General features: G+C 38.6%; 1 protein-coding gene across 2 annotated transcripts in view; it reads left to right on the top strand.

Moving 5' to 3' along the window:
* The window catches only part of LOC128691686 (uncharacterized), a 117,112-nt gene that overhangs the window by 39,928 nt on the left and 49,423 nt on the right, over positions 1-27,761 (top strand). For both annotated transcript variants that reach the window (XM_070088721.1, XM_070088722.1), the window contains 3 exons: positions 4,801-5,019; positions 8,843-9,101; positions 9,956-10,096. In XM_070088721.1, the coding sequence (XP_069944822.1) occupies positions 4,801-5,019; positions 8,843-9,101; positions 9,956-10,096 (619 nt within the window). The remainder of the gene's footprint in view (positions 1-4,800; positions 5,020-8,842; positions 9,102-9,955; positions 10,097-27,761) is intronic.

Genomic DNA, 27,761 nt, shown 5'->3' with positions numbered 1-27,761 from the left:
GGTGAGAGTAGCGACTCTCATTGCTGAGGTGCAGGTAATAAACCCTGGGCATTAACATAAAATTTTTTTATATATGTAGTAGGTTGGTAGACAGCAACAACCCAGGGGGGGTACTACCGTCCTGCCAAGTGAGTGTGAAACGAAAGCCTGTAATTGTTTTACATGATGGTAGGATTGCTGGTGTCTTTTGTCTCTCTCATAAATCTGCAAGATTACAGGTGTGTCTTGCTACTTCTACTTACACTTAGGTCACACTACACATACATGTACATGTTTATTTATACACACTCATCTGATTTTTCTTTGATTTTATTCTTAATAGTTCTTGGTCTTATTACTTTTCCTTTTATATCCATGGGGAAGTGGAATAAGAATCTTTTCTCCGTAAGCCATGCGTGTTGTAAAAGTCAACTAAAATGCCGGGAACAATGGGCTAGTAACCCCTTTTCCTGTAATAATTACTAAAAAGAATAAGAAGAAGAAAATTGTCAAAATGGGAAGTCTGAATGTGCATGGATGTTGTGCAAATGATAAGAAAGAGATGATTGTGGATCTTATGAATGAGAAGAAGCTGGATATCCTGGCTTTAAGTGAAATAAAGCTGAAGGGGGTGGGAGAGTTTCAGTGGAGAGGAATAAATGGGATTAGGTCAGGGGTTTCAAATAGAGTTAGAGCTAAAGAAGGAGTAGCAATAATGTTGAAGGATAAGTTATGGCAGGAAAAGAAGGACTACAAATGTATTAATTCAAGGATTATGTGGAGTAAAATAAAGGTTGGATGTGAAATGTGGGTTATAGTAAGCATATATGCACCTTGAGAAGAGAGAAGTGCAGAGGAGAGAGAGAGATTTTGGGAAATGTTGAGTGAATGCGTGGGGAGTTTTGAACCAAGTGTGAGAGTAATGGTGGTTGGGGATTTCAATGCTAAAGTGGGCAGAAATGTTGTGGAGGGAGTAGTAGATAAATTTGGGGTGCCAGAGGTAAACGAAAATGGGAAGCCTTTAATTGAGCTATGTGTAGAAAGAGGTTTGGTAATAAGTAATACATATTTTATGAAGAAGAGGATAAATAAATATACAAGGTATGATATAGCACATAATGAAAGTAGTTTGTTAGATTATGTATTGGTGGATAAAAAGTTGATGGGTAGGCTCCAGGATGTACACGTTTATAGAGGGGCAACTGATATATCGGATCATTATTTAGTTGTAGCTACAGTTAAAGTAAGAGGTAGATGGGAAAAGAGGAAAATGGCAACAACAAGCAAGAGGGAGGTGAAAGTGTATAAACTAAGGGAGCAGGAAGTTCGGGTGAGATATAAGCAACTATTGGCAGAAAGGTGGACTGGTGCAAGTATGAGTAGTGGGGGGGTTGAAGAGGGTTGGAATAGTTTTAAAAATGCAGTATGTATTAGAATATGGGGCAGAAGTTTGTGGTTATAGGAGAGTGGGTGCAGGAGGAATGAGGAGTGATTGGTGGAATGATGAAGTAAAGGGTGTGATAAGAGGAAAAGTTAGCTAATGAGAGGTTTTTACAAAGCAGAAGTGTTATAAGAAGAGTAGAGTATATGGAGAGTAAAAGAAAGGTGAAGAGAGTGGTGAGAGAGTGCAAAAGGAGAGCAGATGATAGAGTGGGAGAGGCACTGTCAAGAAATTTTAATGAAAATAAAAAATTTTGGAGTGAGTTAAACAAGTTAAGAAAGCCTAGAGAACGAATGGATTTGTCAGTTAAAAACAGAGTAGGGGAGTTAGTAGTTGGGGAGATGGAGGTTTTGGGTAGATGGCGAGAATATTTTGAGGAACTTTTAAATGTTGACGAAGAAAGGGAAGCGGTAATTTCATGCAATGGCCAGGGAGGTATACCATCTTTTAGGAGTGAAGAAGAACAGGATGTGAGTGTGGGGGAGGTGCGTGAGGCATTAAGTAGAATGAAAAGGGGTAAAGCAGCTGGAACTGACGGGATTATGACAGAAATGTTAAAAGCAGGGGGGGGATAGTGTTGGAGTGGTTGGTATTTTTGTTTAATAAATGCATGAAAGAGGGGAAGGTACCTAGGGATTGGCAGAGAGCATGTATAGTCCTTTTATATAAAGGGAAGGGGAACAAAAGAGATTGTAAAAATTATAGAAGAATAAGTTTACTGAGTATACCAGGAAAAGTGTAAGGTAGGGTTATAATTTAAAGAATTAGAGGTAAGACAGAACGTAGGATTGCGGATGAGCAAGGAGGTTTCAGAGTGGGTAGGGGATGTGTAGATCAAGTGTTTACATTGAGGCATATATGTGAACAGTATTTAGATAAAGGTAGGGAAGTTTTTATTGCATTTATGGATTTAGAAAAGGCATATGATAGAGTGGATAGGGGAGCAATGTGGCAGATGTTGCAAATATATGGAATAGGTGGTAAGTTACTAAATGCTGTAAAGAGTTTTTATGAGGATAGTGAGGCTCAGGTTAGGGTGTGTAGAGGAGAGGGAGACCACTTCCCAGTAAAAGTAGGTCTTAGACAGGGATGTGTAATGTCACCATGGTTGTTTAATATATTTATAGATGGGGTTGTAAAAGAAGTAAATGCTAGGGTGTTCGGGAGAGGGGTGGGATTAAATTATGGGGAATCAAATACAAAATGGGAATTGACACAGTTTGCTTTTTGCTGATGATACTGTGCTCATGGGAGATTCTAAAGAAAAATTGCAAAGGTTAGTGGATGAGTTTGGGAGTGTGTGTAAAGGTAGAAAGTTGAAAGTGAACATAGAAAAGAGTAAGGTGATGAGGGTATCAAATGATTTAGATTATCATTACTATTATTATTAATACATATGTATTATAATTATCATTATTATTATTAATTTAGGAAACTGGAGCACAGATCCAATTCCCTAGATCAAGAGCCCATCACCACGTACATAATAATAATACAATATAATAATAATAATAATAATAATATAATAATAATAATAATAATAATAATAATAATAATAATAATAACAACAACAGTAAGGAGAAACTTCAGAAGGCTGCCAGTAGGTGGCACCACCATCAGCAAAGCATTGGTAACCACTACTAGTACACTTTTCACCTGTCTAGACTTAGTAGTCTATTAGTACGTATTTGTTTAAGTCTGCCCGAAATGCCTCTGCATGATAGTGGCTTTCTTTGCTCCAATCATATTATGATATGTAACCACACGTAACCTTTGCAAAGAAATAAATATTTTATTTATTTAAGGAACCTTCCTTGAGGGGGAAGTTTACATCCTGAAATTTTGTTCGTATCCAGAAGCAAAAAAATCGACCGAACGACAGTTCGTATCCTGAAAAATTCTTAAGCCAAGGTTCCACTGTAATTGTATAAATAATGTCAGTGCATTCCTAAATGCATATTAGACTGGCAAGCTGGATGTGTATTGGACAAGTGATGTAATTTGTGTACTCTGGAATATCAGCAAAAATCGAACATTTCCGCTACTCTGAGCTCAATTTCAAGCTACTTTAGGTCCTGAAACCAATCAGAATCATCTCTATTTCTGTAATATATCTTCCATTCTATCAAATGAGACCAGGAAACAAACAATACAACCTTAAAACCATATGAAAAACACAGTCACAGTTTTTTCTTCTCGTTATGCACTGCGTGCTGTAGGATTTTTTTTATATGGTGCATACTTACTGCAGAGACCCATTCTCTCATATCTAGGCCCAGATTTACCCCTCACAGCTTACCTGACTGAGCTAAACTCATGGGATTGTACTAAGGGACTGACACTGGGTTCAAAGCCGTTATATAACGGTACCGACATTGAAAGGGTTAAATAAGAACATTCACGATGGTAATAAATCTATGAGAACTATTGTACCATCTTGCTACTATGGTATATTAATTTTATTGCAATTTGTATAATGCTTTTTGCATTGACAATATTGTACTGGATCACAAATATCTTAAGGAAGGCTCAATATTTGCAAAATTGATTTACATATCCAAAAAAAAAGTACGTGACGTAAGTTAATAAATATAAAACAAACTTATGTATTTGAGCTTAGTAACATGATTTTTCAGTTAAGCTCATTCTTTGAATATATATTATGGGTGTTTCTTTGGTGGTCTGCTTTATTTTTTAAACCATTCCATCTATCATTGAATACCACAGTTCTATCCTTTTTCTCTTTTCTTTTCCTTATGCATTGTAGTTCCTTCTTGTACATTTTCACTTGTATTTAGTTGCTAAGGCAAATCTTATTCTTCCCAATTTTTATTGTTTTAGTTCAAAGAAATAGCAGTTCATTAACTTGAAAAACTAATAAGTGTGTGGAATTCAATGACAAATGGTCTTGTTGTTCCTTTCAAAACCTTTAATGGGTTAAAGGCATTTAAAATGTTTGAGGAAGATTGTGTGGCCAGCCTCCTCCATGTCCCATTCCTCTCAAAAATGGGAAATTTTCAAAAGGGGGGGATACAAAGTCAAGTTATATTAAAATATTTATTAAGGAGTTACTGATACTGAAGGTTAGACAGTACTTCTCTCATGGGACATGCCTTTATGCTGCTGAGAGGTTCTTGATCCAAGGAATTGGAATTGTTCTCCTTGGATTAGACCTGATTGCATCCCATATCCTCAGGTGTTGTATGATCCCTATGGGTTTAGTGTATCCCTATAATTGTAATAATTTTTAAGTGTTTACCTAAATAATTTGTTAAGACAACCTGAGTGTAGTGAAATATGGTAATGTACAAGTTTTATAAAAGGAAAATTTTATCTTCATACTTTTGGTTGTGAAAGTGATAAGTAAATTCTTATTTCAGAGGAAAGCAGTTTGATGCTGGTGTAGTTGGCAAGGCCTTAAAAGGTCCAATATGTACCTATCAGTATTCTGGAGGTGTGAACATGGATCACAGTGATACAGTGGGTTTGGTAGCCACTACAGTTGCTCATGAAATGGGACATAATTTTGGCATGGAACATGACAGTGAAGTGGAATGTGAATGTCCTGATAAAAGATGCATCATGGCTCCATCTTCTGGGTAAGACAGTCTGCAAATTGAGCATTTTAGCAATAGAGTATTTATGAATTAGTCCAATACTCAGTTATTCAAAGAGTTCACAGTACTCTGTATTAATTATTAGCCATTCTCTATTTTAAGTTTTTCTAATTTTAGTGTACTGCAGGCGGAAGTATAATGGTCCACTTCAGCATGTTAGGTTTGTTTACTAAAACATCCCACTTTATCACTCATCCCAACTTTGTCATCTGACTGTACTGCTTGACACAGTAACTGGCTTTTTTTTTTATTGCATGCACACAAATTTTATACTTTAAATAAATTGAAATGCAGTGCCCCTTTTTAAAATAAATTTTATTATTATTCTACATCAACACCTAAACAGACTTGAGTTCATTTTAGTTATTCATCTTTTTTTTTTTTTAACACGTCGGCTGTTTCCCACCGAGGCATCTTGTTCTTTCTAAATGTTTATATAGCACCAACAGCATTCCCATCTAATATTTTTTCAGTGATTTACTCTGAGTGTCACATCCCATGAGTGATTTTATTTATACTATACTATACGTGCTTCTATTCTAAGTATTCACTTACTACTTCAAAAGCTGTGTTAACTTCTCAGTGGCATTGATCTGTTTGCTATATACTAATAAAATAAAATACAGTCAGAACCCACTTAACATTATTTGTTTGTTTTCTCCACTGATAAAAAAAATAATTTTCCCCATACATTACTCAGTATTTTTTTTGCTGTGCAACCTCCTAAGTGTTCATGGGGGGGGGGGAGTAAACATTATACATTTTCTTTTTGATCCCCATGTTTAGTTTTCAGTCTTGTATCTCACTCTGGAATAAAATCCCTACTCTCACATTTTATAAACATTTCTTGGAAATAATTGAAGAAAGTGGCTTCATAACAGCAAATGTCTGTTGTTCATCAAACTAGAGAAACGGGATATTCTTCTTTACACATAATTCTTTTTATATATGGGTAGGAGTTTCGGTATTAAATGACTTTTTTTATTAATATTCGCAAGTGAATTTAGGTTTGAATGCTTTCCTAATTTTTTCCTATAAGTTTAATTGGCTCAATTAAACTCATTATTTTTGAACCAACTCTGAACATTTAGTGGAACTTACCTGTACAGTAGTAGCTGGCACTCATGTTAACAAATCTTGCCACACAAATCTTGCTTTTAATTCTATTTAAACTAAGTTTTTATTAGTTTCTGTGTCTTTTCTAATTTAATTGAATCATTGCAACACACTTATTACACAGATATTACAGTGAAGAAACTTGTTCACAAACAACATATATTGCACTTGGAATTCAATTTAATTTTGTATTTACTAGTTTCAAAATGTCCCCTCACTTCTTACAATCCATTTTTCTAGTTTTATTATCAGTTATAATTTAAATTTTTTATAATTAATATAACCAAAAAGTTTTGGAGTGAGATTAACAAGTTAAGGAAGCCTAGAGAACAAATGGATTTGTCAGTTAAAAATAGGAGAGGAGAGTTAGAGGTACTGGGAAGATGGAAGGAATATTTTGAGGAATTGTTAAATGTTGAAGATAGGGAAGCTGTGATTTCGTGTATAGGGCAAGGAGGAATAACATCTTGCAGGAGTGAGGAAGAGCCAGTTGTGAGTGTGGGGGAAATTCGTGAGGCAGTAGGTAAAATGAAAGGGGGTAAGGCAGCCGGGATTGATGGGATAAAGATAGAAGTGTTAAAAGAAGGTGGGGATATAGTTTTGGAGTGGTTGGTGCAATTATTTAATAAATGTAGGGATTGGCAGAGAGCATGCATAGTTCCTTTGTATAAAGGCAAAGGGGACAAAAGAGAGTGCAAAAATTATAGGGGGATAAGTCTGTCGAGTATACCTGGTAAAGTGTATGGTAGAGTTATTATTGAAAGAATTAAGAGTAAGACGGAGAATAGGATAGCAGACGAACAAGGAGGCTTTAGGAAAGGTAGGGGGTGTGTGGACCAGGTGTTTACAGTGAAACATATAAGTGAACAGTATTTAGATAAGGCTAAAGAGGTTTTTGTGGCATTTATGGATTTGGAAAAGGTGTATGACAGGGTTGATAGGGGGGCAATGTGGCAGATGTTGCAGGTGTATGGTGTAGGAGGTAGGTTACTGAAAGGAGTGAAGAGTTTTTACGAGGATAGTGAGGTTCAAGTTAGAGTATGTAGGAAAGAGGGAGATTATTTCCCAGTAAAAGTAGGCCTTAGACAAGGATGTGTGATGTCACCGTGGTTGTTTAATATATTTATAGATGGGGTTGTAAGAGAAGTAAATGCGAGGGTCTTGGCAAGAGGCGTGGAGTTAAAAGATAAAGAATCGCACATAAAGTGGGAGTTGTCACAGTTGCTCTTTGCTGATGACACTGCTCTTGGGAGATTCTGAAGAGAAGTTACAGAGGTTGGTGGATGAATTTGGTAGGGTATGCAAAAGAAGAAAATTAAAAGTGAATACAGGAAAGAGTAAAGTTATGAGGATAACAAAAAGATTAGGTGATGAAAGATTGGATATCAGATTGGAGGGAGAGAGTATGGAGGAGGTGAATGTATTCAGATATTTGGGAGTGGACGTGTCAGCGGATGGGTCTATGAAAGATGAGGTGAATCATAGAATTGATGAGGGGAAAAGGGTGAGCGGTGAACTTAGGAGTCTGTGGAGACAAAGAACTTTGTCCTTGGAGGCAAAAAGGGGAATGTATGAGAGTATAGTTTTACCAACGCTCTTATATGGGTGTGAAGCATGGGTGATGAATGTTGCAGCGAGGAGATGGCTGGAGGCAGTGGAGATGTCATGTCTGAGTCTGAGGGCAATGTGTGGTGTGAATATAATGCAGAGAATTCGTAGTTTGGAAGTTAGGAGGAGGTGCGGGATTACCAAAACTGTTGTCCAGAGGGCTGAGGAAGGGTTGTTGAGGTGGTTTGGACATGTAGAGAGAATGGAGCGAAACAGAATGACTTCAAGAGTGTATCAGTCTGTAGTGGAAAGAAGGCGGGGTAGGGGTCGGCCTAGGAAAGGTTGGAGGGAGGGGGTAAAGGAGGTTTTGTGTGCGAGGGGCTTGGACTTCCAGCAGGCATGCGTGAGTGTGTTTGATAGGAGTGAATGGAGACAAATGGTTTTTAATACTTGACATGCTGTTGGAGTGTGAGCAAAGTAACATTTATGAAGGGATTCAGGGAAACTGGCAGGCCGGACTTGAGTCCTGGAGATGGGAAGTACAGTGCCTGCACTCTGAAGAAGGGGTGTTAATGTTGCAGTTTAAAAACTGTAGTGTAAAGCACCCTTCTGGCAAGACAGTGATGGAGTGAATGATGGTGAAAGTTTTTCTTTTTCGGGCCACCCTGCCTTGGTGGGAATCGGCCAGTGTGTTAATAATAAAAAATAATAACCAAAACTAAGTGCTAAACCCACCAGGGTCATAATTTAAATATAAAGTGCCTTATAACTCAATCACAAGCCAAAAGTTATCCTAATATACTGTACTGGTAATATTGCTAAAGAGTGTATTATTTTTGATCCTTAGACCTTAACATGAAGCCAGTCACTCTCGCTAATAATACTGCAGTACTGACCATAGGTTTCAAGAGACTGAGGACAGAGAGTAATGGACTTGCTAGTAGTATAACTAGAAGACCAGGACCTTAATATTTGGGATATATAACTTTCTAGCTTATTTACATACTTTCTTGATGAATGGCAAGCAGAAAGACATAATATAGGTAGAAATTCATTATATAAATGCTGTCAAGTAAGGTTATATACATTATATACTACCTTAAAGTAACAGACAATCACCATTTTTAATTTTAATTTTCAGCTCTAAGAGTCCAACCCATTGGAGCTCTTGCAGTTATGAGTATCTTGCCCTATCTTTTGAGCGTTCTATGGATTATTGCCTGCGGAATAAACCCACAAATCTTTTTGACTCGCCTGTGTGTGGTAATGGGTTTGTAGAACCTGGGGAGCAGTGTGACTGTGGCCTACCAGATTACTGCACCAATACCTGCTGTAATGCTTCAACGTGTATGCTCTACCCAAATGCCACTTGTGCTACAGGACACTGCTGTGATTTAGAGGTTAGTCAAGAAAACAGAATAGTTATACCTTGATTTTTTTTGTTTAAATTATCTTTTGCTAAGTCAGTCATTGCTTATAAATATATGCTGAGGCAATTATTATCTGCTCCACTTTATTATTGTTTAATGAAGACTCATAAGTAATGTTTTCTGTTTTTTTGTGAGATTGATGCGAGTCATGGGAATGGATTTTCCATATAAAAGTGCTCTCCATGGGAAAATGGAAAGCAATTCTTCTTCTGTAAGCGGTGTGTGTCATAAAAGGCAACTAAAATGTCAGGAGCAAGGAGCTAGTAACCACTTCTCCTGTATAAATTGCTAAATGTAAAAAAAAGAAGAAAACCTTTATAATGTTTCTTCTTTTTCAAGTCATCCTGCTGGTGGGAGATGGTTGGTGTGTTAAGGTGAAAGAGAAATCTTATTTAGCTTTCTGAAAATATAATTTTTTAACATTTTGGCCATCTCCCATCACTGTCTTGCCAGAGGTGCACAGATGCTATAGTTCAGATGCCCCTCCAAACTACAGTATCCTCACCCATCTTTCAGAGTACTGGTACTGTACTTCCCATCACCAGGACTCAATTCTGGCAGACTGGTTTCCCTGAATCCCTTACACTCCAACAGCACATTGTCATATAAACCACTTGCCTCCACTCCTATTCAACACACGACTGTTGGATATCCAAGTCCCTCACATACAAAATCATCTTTACCCCCCCTCCTTCCAACCTTTCCTAGGACGACCCCCTCCCCTGTCTTCTCTCCACTACAGATTTATACACCTTGCAAGTCATCTATTTTGCTTTATCCTTTATAAATGTCCAAACCACCTCAGCAAGGATCTTGTTTTCCAGACTTGCCGACCCAAGGCAGCTGGTGTACAATGCCGTCCATTTGTCCATGAATGTGATCTCCCAGAATACTGTACTGGAGATTCTGAATACTGCCCAGAAGATGTATTTAAGGCTGATGGTCATGAGTGTTTAGCAGGACAGGTCAGTTAAAATATTTCATACTTAAGTATTTGTCTTAAATTTTCATTATTGCTTCATATTTCTCATTTATATAACTCATATTTGTCACTTGTTTATTTATTTTATTGTAATATAAGAGAAGTTGTATGAGAAGCTGGTGAGTTCAGCCCTGCCCCAGGAACATACAGTAGACAGTTGATTCGCACACAAGCTGTTAACACTTTTTTTTTTAACTTTAACACTGCTGCAAAATTGTGGTGTATGCCATATTAATCAATTGACACAATGGAGTACATGAAGGGTAAAATTTGGCATGCGCTTGGTTCTTTTCCTTCTGTCTTGCAGTGAGCCTATGGGTGAATCCATTGTTTTATGAGGAGGCCCACATGATGTATGCAACCTCCCTCACCTCTGTGCCCCATTCGTCTGCACCCAATACCATACTCAACCTATGTTAGTGAATCTGTTTTTTATCTTTTCATCATTGCATCTTATCTCTGGACAGTAACCATGCCCCCCAAGAAGAATGTGAGTGATCTTGGAAGTGTAAAAGCATAAAAGTGCATAGGCATGACAGTCTTGGTGTTTTGCAGATAATAGAGATACAGTGGAACCTCTACTTGCGAGTTTAATCCGTTCTATGACCTTGCTCGCAACTGGATTTCCTCATTTGCAGAGTCAATTTTCCTCATTTAAATTAACTGAAATGCAATTAATCCATTCCAGTGGAATTCTGTGCTTCAATAATTTCGCTAATATCAACTCTACGGCTTATTTATCTATCTCACTTCATCTATTATGACATAATAAGCAATATGAATAACATAGAAACCTGATATACAGTGGACCCCCGCATAACGATGGCATCACATAGCGATTTTTCCGCATACCGATTACTTTTATCGCAAAATTTTTGCCGCGCATACCGATTAAAAACCCGCTTACCGATTTTCGTCCGAGACGCGTCCAATGTGCCCTCAGCCAGCCTCACATGTGCCGGCCGTCCCATTGTTTACCAGCCAGCCTCCGCGGTAACATCCAAGCATACACTCGGAATATTTCGTATTATTACAGTGTTTTCGGTGCTGTTTCTGGAAAATAAGTGACCATGGGCCCCAAGAAAGCTTCTAGTGCCAACCCTGTGGTAAAAAGGGTGAGAATTAGTATGGAAATTAAGAAAGATTTTGAAGGGTTTGGGGCTAACCCTGAGAAGCCTATGCCAGTTGTGGAATCCATTGTGCCTACTTCAAAGATTAAGGAAATGTGTGCACAGTGGGTTGAACTGCAAACCTTTATAGATGAAAATCACCCTGACACAGCTGTTGCAAGCCGTGCTGGTGACTATTTCAATGACAATGTTGTGGCCCATTTTAGACAAATCGTAAAGGAACGGGAGGTACAGAGCTCTATGGACAGATTTGTTGTGCGACAGAGGTCCAGTGACTCTCAAGCTGGTCCTAGTGGCATTAAAAGAAGAAGGGAAGTAACCCCGGAAAAGGACTTGCTACCTCAAGTCGTAATGGAAGGGGATTCCCCTTCTAAACAGTAAGAAGATAATGCTCTCCCCTCCTCCCATCCCATCAATCATCACCAGATCTTCAATAAAAGTAAGTGTCATTTAATTGTGCATGCCTTTTTCAGTTTGTGTGTATTAAAATTAACATTTCATGTGGTAAAAAAAAATTTTTTTCATACTTTTGGGCGTCTTGCACGGATTAATTTGATTTCCATTATTTCTTATGGGGAAAATTCATTCGCATAACGATTATTTCGCATAACGATGAGCCCTCTTGCACGGATTAAAATCGTTAACCGGGGGTCCACTGTATATGTACTCTAAAATTAATAAAATATGTGGTATGGGCGGTGTCGGCGGTGGACGAGTTTGTCTGGAGACCAGACAAAATACTTCTTGAATAATTTCGCTAATATCATCTATACGACTTATTTATCTATCACAGTTCATCTAATATGACATAATAAACAATATAAATAACATAGAAACCTGATATATACTCTAGAATGAATAAAATATGTCATTATATATGTGGTGGCGGCGGCCGATGAGTGTTTGTCTGGAGACATGACAAAATACTTCTTGAATATTTTGCTAATATCATCTGTCTGGCTTATTTATCTGTCTCACTTCATCTAATATGACATAACAAACAATGTAAATAACATAGAAACCTGATATATACTCAAGAATGAATAAAATATGTCTTTATATATGTGGCAGCAGCCAATGAGAGTATGTCTGGAGACAGGACAAAATACCCCTTGAATATTTCATTATCATCAACTCTATGGCTTATTTATCTATCACAGTTCATCTAATATGTAATAATAAACAATATAAATAACACAGAAACCTGATATATACTCTAGAATGAATAAAATATGCCATTATGGAACAAGTGGAGGCAGCCACAACCGCTCCCTCTATGTTGCGGTAAACACTGCCATCTATTGACGGCCTTTTGAAGCCGTCTATTATTATAATTATTATTATGTAGAACATTATTATTATATATGTATTATTATTATACATATTATATTATTATTCTTATTGTATCATTATACTTGCTATTATTATTATACATATCATCATTATTATTATTACAATATAAATAAATTGTAATTTTTATTCACACAAAAAATGTAAGATTTACTGTTATGCCATATTGCAATAATTGTATAAATAATGTCAACTCATTCGCGACTGCATACTGGAATGGACAGTGACGTCATTTGTTTACTCTTGAACATAGCCAAAACAATCGAATATTTCTCCTGTGTTGAGCTCAATTTCAAGGTACTTTTCATCGTGAAAGCAATCAAAATCATATCTATTTCTGTAATATATCTTCCATTCTATCAATTGAGACCATAAAAATGAGAATACAACCATAAAATTCATACGAAAATACCGCTAAGGGGTGGCTAATTGCTGAGAAGTGAACTCCGTTATTTATGCTTAGATTTCTTTCATTTTTGGTGTACATTAAGAAGCATCTTTCCATCATACATTGCCAAAGTTTCAATAAGATAGTCCAACAAACAAATGAGATACAATTCCCTAGATCAAGAGCAAGAGCCCCTCACCAGCATCAAGGAACCTGCCTTGAGGTCTGCTTGCTTATGGAAATTTTGCTCGTGTATGGAAACAAAAAATCGACCCATTGACTGCTCGTATTTGGAAAAACTCACATGTGGATGCGCTCGCAAGTAGAGGTTCCACTGTATTACATAAGCTATAGGGTGGTGGACATGTCATCAAGGTGGTGCAAGCCTGTGGCCTAATGAGGCATCAGTTCACACAGGAAGAGAAAGAATGAGGTGAAGATATGAACTTGTGTAATGTGTAACCCAGGCTTTGACCTCCTAGGTTGGAACAGATAAAATGAGACTGGAAAGTTATTGAATGATTAGATTGAGCAAAACAAACCAATGATCCACAGCTTTCCATGTTAGCCCACTAGGGCTACACCATCTCTCTCCACTCAGTTTAAAATCACCAACATACACCAACAATCAGAATTTAAGGTAAGAAATGTTTGTGTGACATTGTACCAATAAATATTTTATTAACCCTTTGACTCTTGTAGCCGTATATATACGTCTTACGAGCCAGTTTTCGACGTATAATACACCAAAATTCTAGTGGCTTCAAATCAAGTGAGAGAAAATTGGTAGGCCTACATGTGAGAGAATGGGTCTGCGTGATGGGTGTGCACAGTATGAAAAAAATCGGGGACTAAGTAGTGCATTGTGGGAATGCCATTTTATTAGTCCTTGTTCACTGTGCCTCACAGTAAGAAGTACCTAAATCCTGGGCAAATTGGAGGTCTTCTGTTCCCAAGTGATAGTTCTAACACCGATGGAAGTGCCAGTGAAAGTGAATTTCATGGTTTTGTGGAGGGTGTGACCGAAAGCAGTGTCCAGGAAAGTGTAATTAGTGATGAAAACCCAGACGACACACAACCTTCCACCTCTGGTGCTGGGCCGTCTCATTCATGTTCACCTGTACCAAGGCGAAAGAGGAAACTATTTCCCTGTGTACAGGACTCAGATGTGAGCAGTGAAAATGATAGTTATAGTGATTTCCAAGCTATTGAAAGCAGTTCGAGTTGCGACAGTGAGGGGTAATATTCTCCAGTGAAGTGGCAGTATGTACGACACAGCATGCGTTCTGGTAGTGTGCCATATGCCATTCCAAGAGGAAGTAGTAAATCTTGGAGTACATCCTGTGACCCTACACCATGAACTGATAGTGAAGATGATGATATTGTTACAATGGGGATGGATAATGTGCGTGAGGCAACAGGTAGTGATGGTGGTGTTGGAGGTGGCATGCGTCATGTGGCACCAGCAGCGGGCCATGCTGCTACCCACGCTGCTAACTCAGCACAGCCACAACAAAGGCCACCCTCAACCACCCCCACACTCCTACAACCTGCACAACCACAACCACCTGTCGATATCCAGTACCCACCAGCAGACGGCATCTGGGATTGGCAGGAAGGTCCCAATTTTGTTCCTAATCCCCATCAGTTTGATGAAAGACAAAGTGGAATATGGCAATTGTGTACACTTGGGAACAATGCCACTGAACTGGAATGCTTTCACTTATTCTTCGATGAACCCCTGATGGACATTATTGTCAGGCAAAGTAACACATACTTTGAATACACCATGGCAAACACAGTTGTTTCACCAAGATTACGCCTACACCAGTGGAAGGAAACAACTGTGGCAGAGATGTATCTGTTCTTTGCCACAAAATTCTTATGCCACATGTGTATAAGCACACTGTCACCACACACTGGTCTTTGGACTGCCTGATTTCAACCTCAGGTTTCAGTGATATAATACCAGTGAATTGATTTCTGCTACTGTTACGTATGCTACACTTCTCAGACAAGACAAGCCCTGACAGAAACGACAGGTTATATAAGATCAGGAATGTGTTGATGTACCTGAACAAAAGTGCTGTATATATTTTTATCCCTTCAGGAAGCCTGTTAGTGATGAATCTTTGATTTTGTTCAAAGGCAGACTGTTGTTCAAGCAGTATATACCAAGCAAGAGGAAACACTTTGATATAAAGTTATTTATACTGTGTGATTGCAAAAGTAGTCTGGTTTTGGATATACAGTGGACCCCCGCATAACGATTTTAATCCGTGCAAGAGGGCTCATTGGTATGCGAAATAATCGGTATGCGAATGAATTTTCCCCATAAGAAATAATGGAAATCAAATTAATCCGTGCAAGACACCCAAAAGTATGAAAAAATTTTTTTTACCACATGAAATATACATTTTACTACACACAAAGAGAAGGATACATGCACAATAGTAGAGTAGTACATGCACAGTATATATTGTGCATGTACTAGTCTACTAAATGAAGAATAAATGACACTTACCTTTATTGAAGATGCAGCAATGACTGATGAGACACTGTGTCCTGGGAGTGCCTTTTTCTCCTGAGTACTGTAGGTCCTGTTTGGTATTTTCTTCCAGAACATGCCTTATCACACTGTGTATGTCACTACGATTCTTAAATCTCTCAAACCAATCTTTGCTGGCTTTAAATTCACCAATATGAGCACTAGTTCCAGGCATTTTTCCCTGTTCACCTGGGTGTTAGTCGACTGGTGTGGGTTGCATCCTGGGAGACAAGATTAAGGACCCCAATGGAAGTAAGTTAGACAGTCTTCGATGACACTGACTTTTTTGGGTTATCCTGGGTGGCAAATCCTCTGGGGTTAATTGTTTCTTGGTATATTCTCAATAAGCCACACCAACAACAGTGCTACAGCAGCAGCAGACGATGCTACAGCAGCAGCAGACGATGCTACAGCAGCAGCAGCAGCAGACGATGCTACAGCAGCAGCAGCAGCAGACGATGCTACAGCAGCAGCAGACGATGCTACAGCAGCAGCAGCAGCTGACAGTGCTACAGCAGCAGCAGACGATGCTACAGCAGCAGCAGACGATGCTACAGCAGCAGCAGCAGCTGACAGTGCAGCAGCAGCAGCAGCTGTACCACCAATAGTAGCGATGGTTGATTGGGGTTTATTATACAACCTGGCCAGCTCGGAGACACGCACTCCACTTTCATACTTATCAATGATCTTTTTCTTCATCTCTATTGTAATTCTCACCCTTATTGCTGTAGGGTTGGCACTAGAAGCTTTCTTGGGGCCCATGGTCACTTATTTTCCAGATAAAGCACCGAAAACAATGTAATAATACGAAATGTTCCGATTGTATGCTTGGATGTTACCGCGGAGGCTGGCTGGTAAACAGTGCCACCGGCGGAACATGTGAGACTGGCTGAGGGCGCACATTGGACGCGTCTCGGACGAACAGCGGTGAGCGGGTTTTAAAGCGGTATGCGAGGCAAAATTTTTGCGATTAAAGCAAGCAGTATGCGGATTAATCGTTATGTGATGCCAACGGTATGCGGGGGTCCACTGTATGTACATTTGCAGTAATACATTGCAAGATACCAGGAAGTTATTGGGTATCTCTGGTGATATGGTTAGATACCATTTGTTGGTAAGGGGCATATATTATATACTGATAACTGGTACACAAGCCCCTTACTCAGTGATTTCTTGCGAGTGAACATGGCAGATGTGTGTGGCACAGTGCGTGGAAATCATAAGCATATGCCTAGGTTCGACGCAGGCACTCATAAAGGTGAGGTGCAGGTGTTTGCTACCAATGACATCATGGCATTTCGGTGGCATGACAAATGTGATGTCACATTGTTGACATCAATTTACCGAAACGAAATGGCAGACAGTGGCAGGCAGAATAGAGAGACCAATGAACCCATTCTAAAACCTGCAGCTATGATGGACTTCAATGTCAATATGCACTTAGTGGACAAATGTGACATGCAGATTGTGTTTGCGGGAGTTATAAGTGGTATATAAAGCTCCTTTTTTCATCTTCTTGACATTTCCATGCTGAATGCTTATAACATGTATAAGTTGAAGACCAACAACAAACCAAAATATGGTAAATTTTGTTTGTCAGTCATCAGACAAATAATATTCAAGTACCAAGGAACAATACCTGCAATAGACCAGCGCCCATGAAATTATCAACACATACCCTCTCATCTGAGGCCTGATGATCACTACCCCATACAACTGCCTCCTACTACTTTCAAGAAAACTGCTCAGAAGAGGTGTTATGTCTGTGCACATACCACAAAATGCCCACAAAAATGCAGACACTCGTTTTATGTACGAGGAGTGTAAAACACCACTGTGCATAACACCATGTTTCCAAAACTTCCACAAGCTGCAGCAGTTCTGGGAAAGTGTCCAGTGACTGTGCATTTGTATATTATAGAACAATAGTAAGAAATTTTTTTTTTGTATTTTTGGTTTGTATAAACAAGTTTTGTAAACAATATAATGATAATAATGTTTGTGCGGTTATTGTGTTGCATACAACGAGTGTATATATGTACATTGCATCTTACTTTGGTCTCACAGGCCACATAAATTACTTGGAAAAAAAAAATATTGGAAAATACAAGAAACCTTCACATGGGAATAAATATAATTTAACTGGGTGAGTGACATTCGCCGCTGTGCTATATGCGGTTCATTTTCTGCCAACTTTACACCTCTATATCTCAGTAAGTACTGATCGCAAACAATTTTTTTAGGCTTAAAACACTCAGCAGATTAATCTAACATTTTGGTAAGAAAAAAAATCTTTATTTTTTCGAATATTTTGCAATATAGGAAAACACTTTAGGATTTGGGGTTGCGACAGTCAAAGGGTTAATTATAGCATTGTTACACTGACCTACAGTTTTTCAGTTTTGAGACAAAAAAAAAAAAAAAGATTGGTTGGCATTTTTGAAGGTTTATGGAATGTAGTCTTATATTTCCCCTTATGTTCTTCAGTTAATTTACACAAATGCAGTTTTCAAGAATGTAACTACTACTGTGATAACTGATAGTCACTTGTATATAATAAAACATAGCTACTGCCAAGTGTTCTATGCCCATAATTTGGCAAATTATGGGCATAAAGCACTTCAGCACAGTACTTAACTTATGCAGAAATTTCAGAGTGTGGAAATTAGGAGAAGGTGTGGAGTTAATAAAAGTATTAGTCAGAGGCTGAAGAGTGGTTGTTGAGGTGGTTTGGTCCTTTAGAGAGAATGGATCAAAGTAGAATGACATGGACAGCGTATAAATCTGTAGGGAAAGGAAGGCGGGGTAGGGGTCATCATCGAAAAGGTTGGAGGGAGGGGGTAAAGAAGGTTTTGTGGGTGAGGGGCTTGGATTTCCAGCAAGCATGATTGAGCATGTTAGATAGGAGTGAATGGAGACGAATTGTATTTGGGACCTGACGAGCTGTTGGAGTGTGAGCAGGGTAATATTTAGTGAAGGGATTCAGGGAAACCGGTTATTTTTATATAGTTGGACTTGAGTCCTGGAAATGGGTGTAGAAGAAAGGGAGACTACTTCCCGGTAAAAGTAGGTCTTAGACAGGGATGTGTAATGTCACCAGGGTTGTTTAATATATTTATAGATGGGGTTGTAAAAGAAGTAAATGCTAGGGTGTTTGGGAGAGGGGTGGGATTAAATTATGGGGAATCAAATTCAAAATGGGAATTAACACAGTTACTTTTTGCTGATGATACTGTGCTTATGGGAGATTCTAAAGAAAAATTGCAAAGGTTAGTGGATGAGTTTGGGAATGTGTATAAAGGTAGAAAGTTGAAAGTGAACATAGAAAAGAGTAAGGTGATGAGGGTATCAAATGATTTAGATAAAGAAAAATTGGATATCAAATTGGGAAGGAGGAGTATGGAAGAAGTAAATGTTTTCAGATACTTGGGAGTTGACGTGTTGGCGGATGGATTTATGAAGGATGAGGTTAATCATAGAATTGATGAGGGAAAAAAGGTGAGTGGTGCATTGAGGTATATGTGGAGTCAAAAAACGTTATCTATGGAGGCAAAGAAGGGAATGTATGAAAGTATAGTAGTACCAACACTCTTATATGGGTGTGAAGCTTGGGTGGTAAATGCAGCAGCGAGGAGACGGTTGGAGGCAGTGGAGATGTCCTGTCTAAGGGCAATGTGTGGTGTAAATATTATGCAGAAAATTCGGAGTGTGGAAATTAGGAAAAGCTGTGGAGTTAATAAAAGTATTAGTCAGAGGGCAGAAGAGGGGTTGTTGAGGTGGTTTGGTCATTTAGAGAGAATGGATCAAAGTAGAATGACATGGAAAGCATATAAATCTATAGGGGAAGGAAGGCGAGGTAGGGGTCGTCCTCGAAAGGGTTGGAGAGAGGGGGTAAAGGAGGTTTTGTGGGCAAGGGGCTTGGACTTCCAGCAAGCGTGCGTGAGTGTGTTAGATAGGAGTGAATGGAGACGAATGGTACTTGGGACCTGACGATCTGTTGGAGTGTGAGCAGGGTAATATTTAGTGAAGGGATTCAGGGAAACTGGTTATTTTTATATAGTCGGACTTGAGTCCTGGAAATGGGAAGTACAATGCCTGCACTTTAAAGGAGGGGTTTGGGATATTGGCAGTTTGGAGGGATATGTTGCGTGTCTTTGTGTGTATATGCTTCTAGGCTGTTGTATTCTGAGCACCTCTGCAAAAGCAGTGATTGTGTGTGAGTGTGGTGAGAGTGTTGAATGGTGATGGGAGCATTTTCTTTTTGGGGATTTTCTTTCTTTTTTGGGTCACCCTGCCTCGGTGGGGGGTGGCCGGCTTGTTGAAAGAAGAAGAAGAAATGCTTCTAAACTGTTTTGTTCTGGGCACCTCTGCAAAAACAGTGTTTATATATGAGTGAGGTGAAAGTATTGAATGATGATGAAAGTATTTTCTTTTTGGGGAGTCTCTTTCTATTTGGGTCACCCTGCCTCGGTGGGGGATGGCCAACTTGTTAAATATACTATATATATATATATATATATATATATATATATATATATATATATATATATATATATATATATATATATATATATATATATATATATACAGTATCTATATATATATATATATATTATATATTTTGGTAATATATATTTTGGTAATAAGTAATACATATTTTATGAAAAAGAGGATAAATAAATATACAAGGTATGATGTAGCACGTAATGAAAGTAGTTTATTAGATTATGTATTGGTGGATAAAAGGTTGATGGGTAGGCTCCAGGATGTACATGTTTATAGAGGGGCAACTGATATATCGGATCATTATTTAGTTGTAGCTACAGTTAGAGTAAGAGGTAGATGGGAAAAGAGGAAGGTGGCAACAACAAGTAAGAGGGAGGTGAAAGTGTATAAACTAAGGGAGGAGGAAGTTCGGGTGAGATATAAGCGACTATTGGCAGAAAGGTGGGCTAGTGCAAAGATGAGTAGTGGGGGGGTTGAAGAGGGTTGGAATAGTTTTAAAAATGCAGTATTAGAATGTGGGGCAGAAGTTTGTGGTTATAGGAGGGTGGGGGCAGGAGGAAAGAGGAGTGATTGGTGGAATGATGAAGTAAAGGGTGTGATAAAAGAGAAAAAGGTAGCTTACGAGAGGTTTTTACAAAGCAGAAGTGTTATAAGAAGAGCAGAGTATATGGAGAGTAAAAGAAAGGTAAAGAGAGTGGTGAGAGAGTGCAAAAGGAGAGCAGATGATAGAGTGGGAGAGGCACTGTCAAGAAATTTTAATGAAAATAAGAAAAAATTTTGGAGTGAGTTAAACAAGTTAAGAAAGCCTAGGGAAAATATGGATTTGTCAGTTAAAAACAGAGTAGGGGAGTTAGTAGATGGGGAGATGGAGGTATTGGGTAGATGGCGAGAATATTTTGAGGAACTTTTAAATGTTAAGGAAGAAACAGAGGCAGAAATTTCATGCACTGGTCAGGGAGGTATACCATCTTTTAGGAGTGAAGAAGAGCAGAATGTAAGTGTGGGGGAGGTACGTGAGGCATTACGTAAAATGAAAGGGGGTAAAGCAGCTGGAACTGATGGGATCATGACAGAAATGTTAAAAGCAGGGGGGGATATAGTGTTGGAGTGGTTGGTACTTTTGTTTAATAAATGTAAGAAAGAGGGGAAGGTACCTAGGGATTGGCAGAGAGCATGTATAGTCCCTTTATATAAAGGGAAAGGGGACAAAAGAGACTGTAAAAATTATAGAGGAATAAGCTTACTGAGTATACCAGGAAAAGTGTACGGTAGGGTTATAATTGAAAGAATTAGAGGTAAGACAGAATGTAGGATTGCGGATGAGCAAGGAGGTTTTAGAGTGGGTAGGGGATGTGTAGATCAGGTGTTTACATTGAAGCATATATGTGAACAGTATTTAGATAAAGATAGGGAAGTTTTTATTGCATTTATGGATTTAGAAAAGGCATATGATAGAGTGGATAGAGGAGCAATGTGGCAGATGTTGCAAGTATATGGAATAGGTGGTAAGTTATTAAATGCTGTAAAGAGTTTTTATGAGGATAGTGAGGCTCAGGTTAGGGTGTGTAGAAGAGAGGGAGACTACTTCCCGGTAAAAGTAGGTCTTAGACAGGGATGTGTAATGTCACCATGGTTGTTTAATATATTTATAGATGGGGTTGTAAAGGAAGTAAATGCTAGGGTGTTTGGGAGAGGGGTGGGATTAAATTATGGGGAATCAAATTCAAAATGGGAATTGACACAGTTACTTTTTACTGATGATACTGTGCTTATGGGAGATTCTAAAGAAAAATTGCAAAGGTTAGTGGATGAGTTTGGGAATGTGTGTAAAGGTAGAAAGTTGAAAGTGAACATAGAAAAGAGTAAGGTGATGAGGGTGTCAAATGATTTAGATAAAGAAAAATTGGATATCAAATTGGGGAGGAGGAGTATGGAAGAAGTGAATGTTTTCAGATACTTGGGAGTTGACGTGTCGGCGGATGGATTTATGAAGGATGAGGTTAATCATAGAATTGATGAGGGAAAAAAGGTGAGTGGTGCGTTGAGGTATATGTGGAGTCAAAAAACGTTATCTCTGGAGGCAAAGAAGGGACTGTATGAAAGTATAGTAGTACCAACACTCTTATATGGGTGTGAAACTTGGGTGGTAAATGCAGCAGCGAGGAGACGGTTGGAGGCAGTGGAGATGTCCTGTTTAAGGGCAATGTGTGGTGTAAATATTATGCAGAAAATTCGGAGTGTGGAAATTAGGAGAAGGTGTGGAGTTAATAAAAGTATTAGTCAGAGGGCAGAAGAGGGGTTGTTGAGGTGGTTTGGTCATTTAGAGAGAATGGATCAAAGTAGAATGACATGGAAAGCATATAAATCTATAGGGGAAGGAAGGCGGGGTAGGGGTCATCCTCGAAAGGGTTGGAGAGAGGGGGTAAAGGAGGTTTTGTGGGTAAGGGGCTTGGACTTCCAGCAAGCGTGCGTGAGCGTGTTAGATAGGAGTGAATGGAGACGAATGGTACTTGGGACCTGACGATCTGTTGGAGTGTGAGCAGGGTAATATTTAGTGAAGGGATTCAGGGAAACCGGTTATTTTCATATAGTCGGACTTGAGTCCTGGAAATGGGAAGTACAATGCCTGCACTTTAAAGGAGGGGTTTGGGATATTGGCAGTTTGGAGGGGTATGTTGTGTATCTTTATATGTGTATGCTTCTAGACTGTTGTATTCTGAGCACCTCTGCAAAAACAGTGATAATGTGCGAGTGTGGTGAAAGTGTTGAATGATGATGAAAGTATTTTCTTTTTGGGGATTTTCTTTCTTTTTTGGGTCACCCTGCCTCGGTGGGAGACGGCCGACTTGTTGAAAAATATATATATATATATATATATATATATATATATATATATATTTTTTTTTTTTTTCAACAAGTCGGCCGTCTCCCACCGAAGCAGGGTGACCCAAAAAAGAAAGAATATATATATATATATATATATATATATATATATATATATATATATATATATATATATATATATATATATATATATATATATATATATATATATATATTTTTTTTTCAACAAGTCGGCCGTCTCCCACCGAGGCAGGGTGACCCAAAAAAAAAGAAAGAAAATCCCCAAAAAGAAAATACTTTCATCATCATTCAACACTTTCACCACACTCACACATTATCACTGCTTTTGCAGAGGTGCTCAGAATACAACAGTTTAGAAGCATATACGTATAAAGATACACAACATATCCCTCCAAACTGCCAATATCCCAAACCCCTCCTTTAAAGTGCAGGCATTGTACTTCCCATTTCCAGGACTCAAGTCCGACTATATGAAAATAACCGGTTTCCCTGAATCCCTTCACTAAATATTACCCTGCTCACACTCCAACAGATCGTCAGGTCCCAAGTATCATTCGTCTCCATTCACTCCTGTCTAACACGCTCATGCACGCTTGCTGGAAGTCCAAGCCCCTCGCCCACAAAACCTCCTTTACCCCCTCTTTCCAACCCTTTCGAGGACGACCCCTACCCCTCTTTCCTTCCCCTATAGATTTATATGCTTTCCATGTCATTCTACTTTGATCCATTCTCTCTAAATGACCAAACCACCTCAACAACCCCTCTTCTGCCCTCTGACTAATGCTTTTATTAACTCCACACCTTCTCCTAATTTCCACACTCCGAATTTTCTGCATAATATTTACACCACACATTGCCCTTAAACATGACATCTCCACTGCCTCCAACCGTCTCCTCGCTGTTGCATTTACCACCCAAGCTTCACATCCATATAAGAGTGTTGGTACTACTATACTTTCATACATTCCCTTCTTTGCCTCCATAGATAACGTTTTTTGACTCCACATATACCTCAACGCACCACTCACCTTTTTTCCCTCATCAATTCTATGATTAACCTCATCCTTCATAAATCCATCCGCCGACATGTCAACTCCCAAGTATCTGAAAACATTCACTTCTTCCATACTCCTCCTCCCCAATTTGATATCCAATTTTTCTTTATCTAAATCATTTGATACCCTCATCACCTTACTCTTTTCTATGTTCACTTTCAACTTTCTACCTCTACACACATTCTCAAACTCATCCACTAACCTTTGCAATTTTTCTTTAGAATCTCCCATAAGCACAGTATCATCTGCAAAAAGTAACTGTGTCAATTCCCATTTTGAATTTGATTCCCCGTAATTTAATCCCACCCCTCTCCCGAACACCCTAGCATTTACTTCTTTTACAACCCCATCTATAAATATATTAAACAACCATGGTGACATTACACATCCCTGTCTAAGACCTACTTTTACCGGGAAGTATTCTCCCTCTCTTCTACACACCCTAACCTGAGCCTCACTATCCTCATAAAAGCTCTTTACAGCATTTAGTAACTTACCACCTATTCCATAAACTTGCAACATCTGCCACATTGCTCCTCTATCCACTCTATCATATGCCTTTTCTAAATCCATAAATGAAATAAAAACTTCCCTACCTTTATCTAAATACTGTTCACATATATGCTTCAATGTAAACACTTGATCTACACATCCCCTACCCACTCTGAAGCCTCCTTGCTCATCCGCAATTCTACATTCTGTCTTACCTCTAATTCTTTCAATTATAACTCTACCGTATACTTTTCCTGGTATACTCAGTAAACTTATTCCTCTATAATTTTTACAATCTCTTTTTTCCCCTTTCCCTTTATATAAAGGGACTATACATGCTCTCTGCCAATCCCTAGGTACCTTCCCCTCTTTCATACATTTATTAAACAAAAGTACCAACCACTCCAACACTATATGCCCCCCTGCTTTTAACATTTCTGTCATGATCCCATCAGTTCCAGCTGCTTTACCCCCTTTCATTCTACGTAATGCCTCACGTACCTCCACCACACTTACATTTCGCTCTTCTTCACTCCTAAAAGATGGTATACCTCCCTGGCCAGTGCATGAAATTACCGCCTCCCTTTCTTCCTCAACATTTAAAAGTTCCTCAAAATATTCTCGCCATCTACCTAATACCTCCCTCTCCCCATCTACTAACTCCCCTACTCTGTTTTTAATGGACAAATCCATACTTTCCCTAGGCTTTCTTAACTTGTTTAACTCACTCCAAAATTTTTTCTTATTTTCATTAAAATTTCTTGACAGTGCCTCTCCCACTCTTTCATCTGCTCTCCTTTTGCACTCTCTCACCACTCTCTTCACCTTTCTTTTACTCTCCATATACTCTGCTCTTCTTATAACACTTCTGCTTTGTAAAAACCTCTCGTAAGCTACCTTTTTCTCTTTTATCACACCCTTTACTTCATCATTCCACCAATCACTCCTCTTTCCTCCTGCCCCCACCCTCCTATAACCACAAACTTCTGCCCCACATTCTAATACTGCATTTTTAAAACTATTCCAACCCTCTTCAACCCCCCCACTACTCATCTTTGCACTAGTCCACCTTTCTGCCAATAGTCGCTTATATCTCGCCTGAACTTCCTCCTCCCTTAGTTTATACACTTTCACCTCCCTCTTACTTGTTGTTGCCACCTTCCTCTTTTCCCATCTACCTCTTACTCTAACTGTAGCTACAACTAAATAATGATCTGACATATCAGTTGCCCCTCTATAAACATGTACATCCTGGAGCCTACCCATCAACCTTTTATCCACCAATACATAATCTAACAAACTACTTTCATTACGTGCTACATCATACCTTGTATATTTATTTATCCTCTTTTTCATAAAATATGTATTACTTATTACCAAATTTCTTTCTACACATAGCTCAATTAAAGGCTCCCCATTTACATTTACCCCTGGCACCCCAAATTTACCTACTACTCCCTCCATAACATTTTTACCCACTTTAGCGTTGAAATCCCCAACCACCATTACTCTCACACTTGATTCAAAACTCCCCACGCATTCACTCAACATTTCCCAGAATCTCTCTCTCTCCTCTACACTTCTTTCTTCTCCAGGTGCATACACGCTTACTATAACCCACTTTTCACATCCAATCTTTATTTTACTCCACATAATCCTTGAATTTATGCATTTGTAGTCCCTCTTTTCCTGCCATAGCTTATCCTTCAACATTATTGCTACTCCTTCTTTAGCTCTAACTCTATTTGAAACCCCTGACCTAATCCCATTTATTCCTCTCCATTGAAACTCTCCCACCCCCTTCAGCTTTGTTTCACTTAAAGCCAAGACATCCAGTTTCTTCTCATTCATAACATCCACAATCATCTCTTTCTTATCATTTGCACAACATCCACGCACATTCAGACTTCCCACTTTGACAATTTTCTTCTTCTTATTCTTTTTAGTAATCTTTACAGGAAAAGGGGTTACTAGCCCATTGTTCCCGGCATTTTAGTTGACTTTTACAACACGCATGGCTTACGGAGGAAAGATTCTTATTCCACTTCCCCATGGATATAAAAGGAAAAGTAATAAGACCAAGAACTATTAAGATAAAATCAAAGAAAACTCAGATGAGTGTGTATAAATAAACGTGTACATGTATGTGTAGTGTGACCTAAGTGTAAGTAGAAGTAGCAAGACGTGCCTGTAATCTTGCATATTTATGAGACAGACAAAAGACACCAGCAATCCTACCATCATGTAAAACAATTACAGGCTTTTGTTTTACACTCACTTGGCAGGACGGTAGTACCTCCCTGGGTGGTTGCTGTCTACCAACCTACTACCTATATATATATATATATATATATATATATATATATATATATATATAAAATTGCAAAGGTTAGTGGATGAGTTTGGGAATGTGTGTAAAGGTAGAAAGTTGAAAGTGAACATAGAAAAGAGTAAGGTGATGAGGGTGTCAAATGATTTAGATAAAGAAAAATTGGATATCAAATTGGGGAGGAGGAGTATGGAAGAAGTGAATGTTTTCAGATACTTGGGAGTTGACGTGTCGGCGGATGGATTTATGAAGGATGAGGTTAATCATAGAATTGATGAGGGAAAAAAGGTGAGTGGTGCATTGAGGTATATGTGGAGTCGAAAAACGTTATCTATGGAGGCAAAGAAGGGAATGTATGAAAGTATAGTAGTACCAACACTCTTATATGGGTGCGAAGCTTGGGTGGTAAATGCAGCAGCGAGGAGACGGTTGGAGGCAGTGGAGATGTCCTGTTTAACCCTTTGACTGTCGAAGGGCCAAATCCTGAAGTTGCTTCTGGTGTCGCAAAATATTCGAAAAAAAAAAAAATTATTTTTTCTTATGAAATGATAGAGAATCTTTTCCCGATTGTAAAGACACCAAAAAAACGAAATTTGATGGAAAACTGACGGAATTACGCTCTCGCGAAGTTAGCGACTTCGGCGATATTTAAAAATCGGCAATTTCGCCCACTTTGAGCCCTATTTTCGGCTATTTCCGTTATTCCAGTCAACCAAACTCATAACTATTTCTTCAGAACTCTATTTTTTCAATCGATTGAGTACAAGAAACTGCCCATTTACCGATTTCAACTACCCAATAACATGGTCAGAAATTTGCAATTTGGCCAATTTCACGAAAATTAAAAAATACGACAATTTCAAAATAAGGTCCAGAATGAACAATGCAGACATTCCTGGCTCTAAAATAACATTTTCTTTGTTCATCAGTCATGTCTCCAGGTCCCTGTGATATTACTCTTGCTTTTTATTTTGAAATTTTATTC

The sequence above is a fragment of the Cherax quadricarinatus genome, chromosome 26 (genome assembly GCF_038502225.1).
Source record: "Cherax quadricarinatus isolate ZL_2023a chromosome 26, ASM3850222v1, whole genome shotgun sequence".
Taxonomy (NCBI): domain Eukaryota; kingdom Metazoa; phylum Arthropoda; class Malacostraca; order Decapoda; family Parastacidae; genus Cherax; species Cherax quadricarinatus.
The sequence above is the reverse complement of the archived record's forward strand: the minus strand, read 5'-3'. Positions and strand labels throughout refer to the sequence as shown.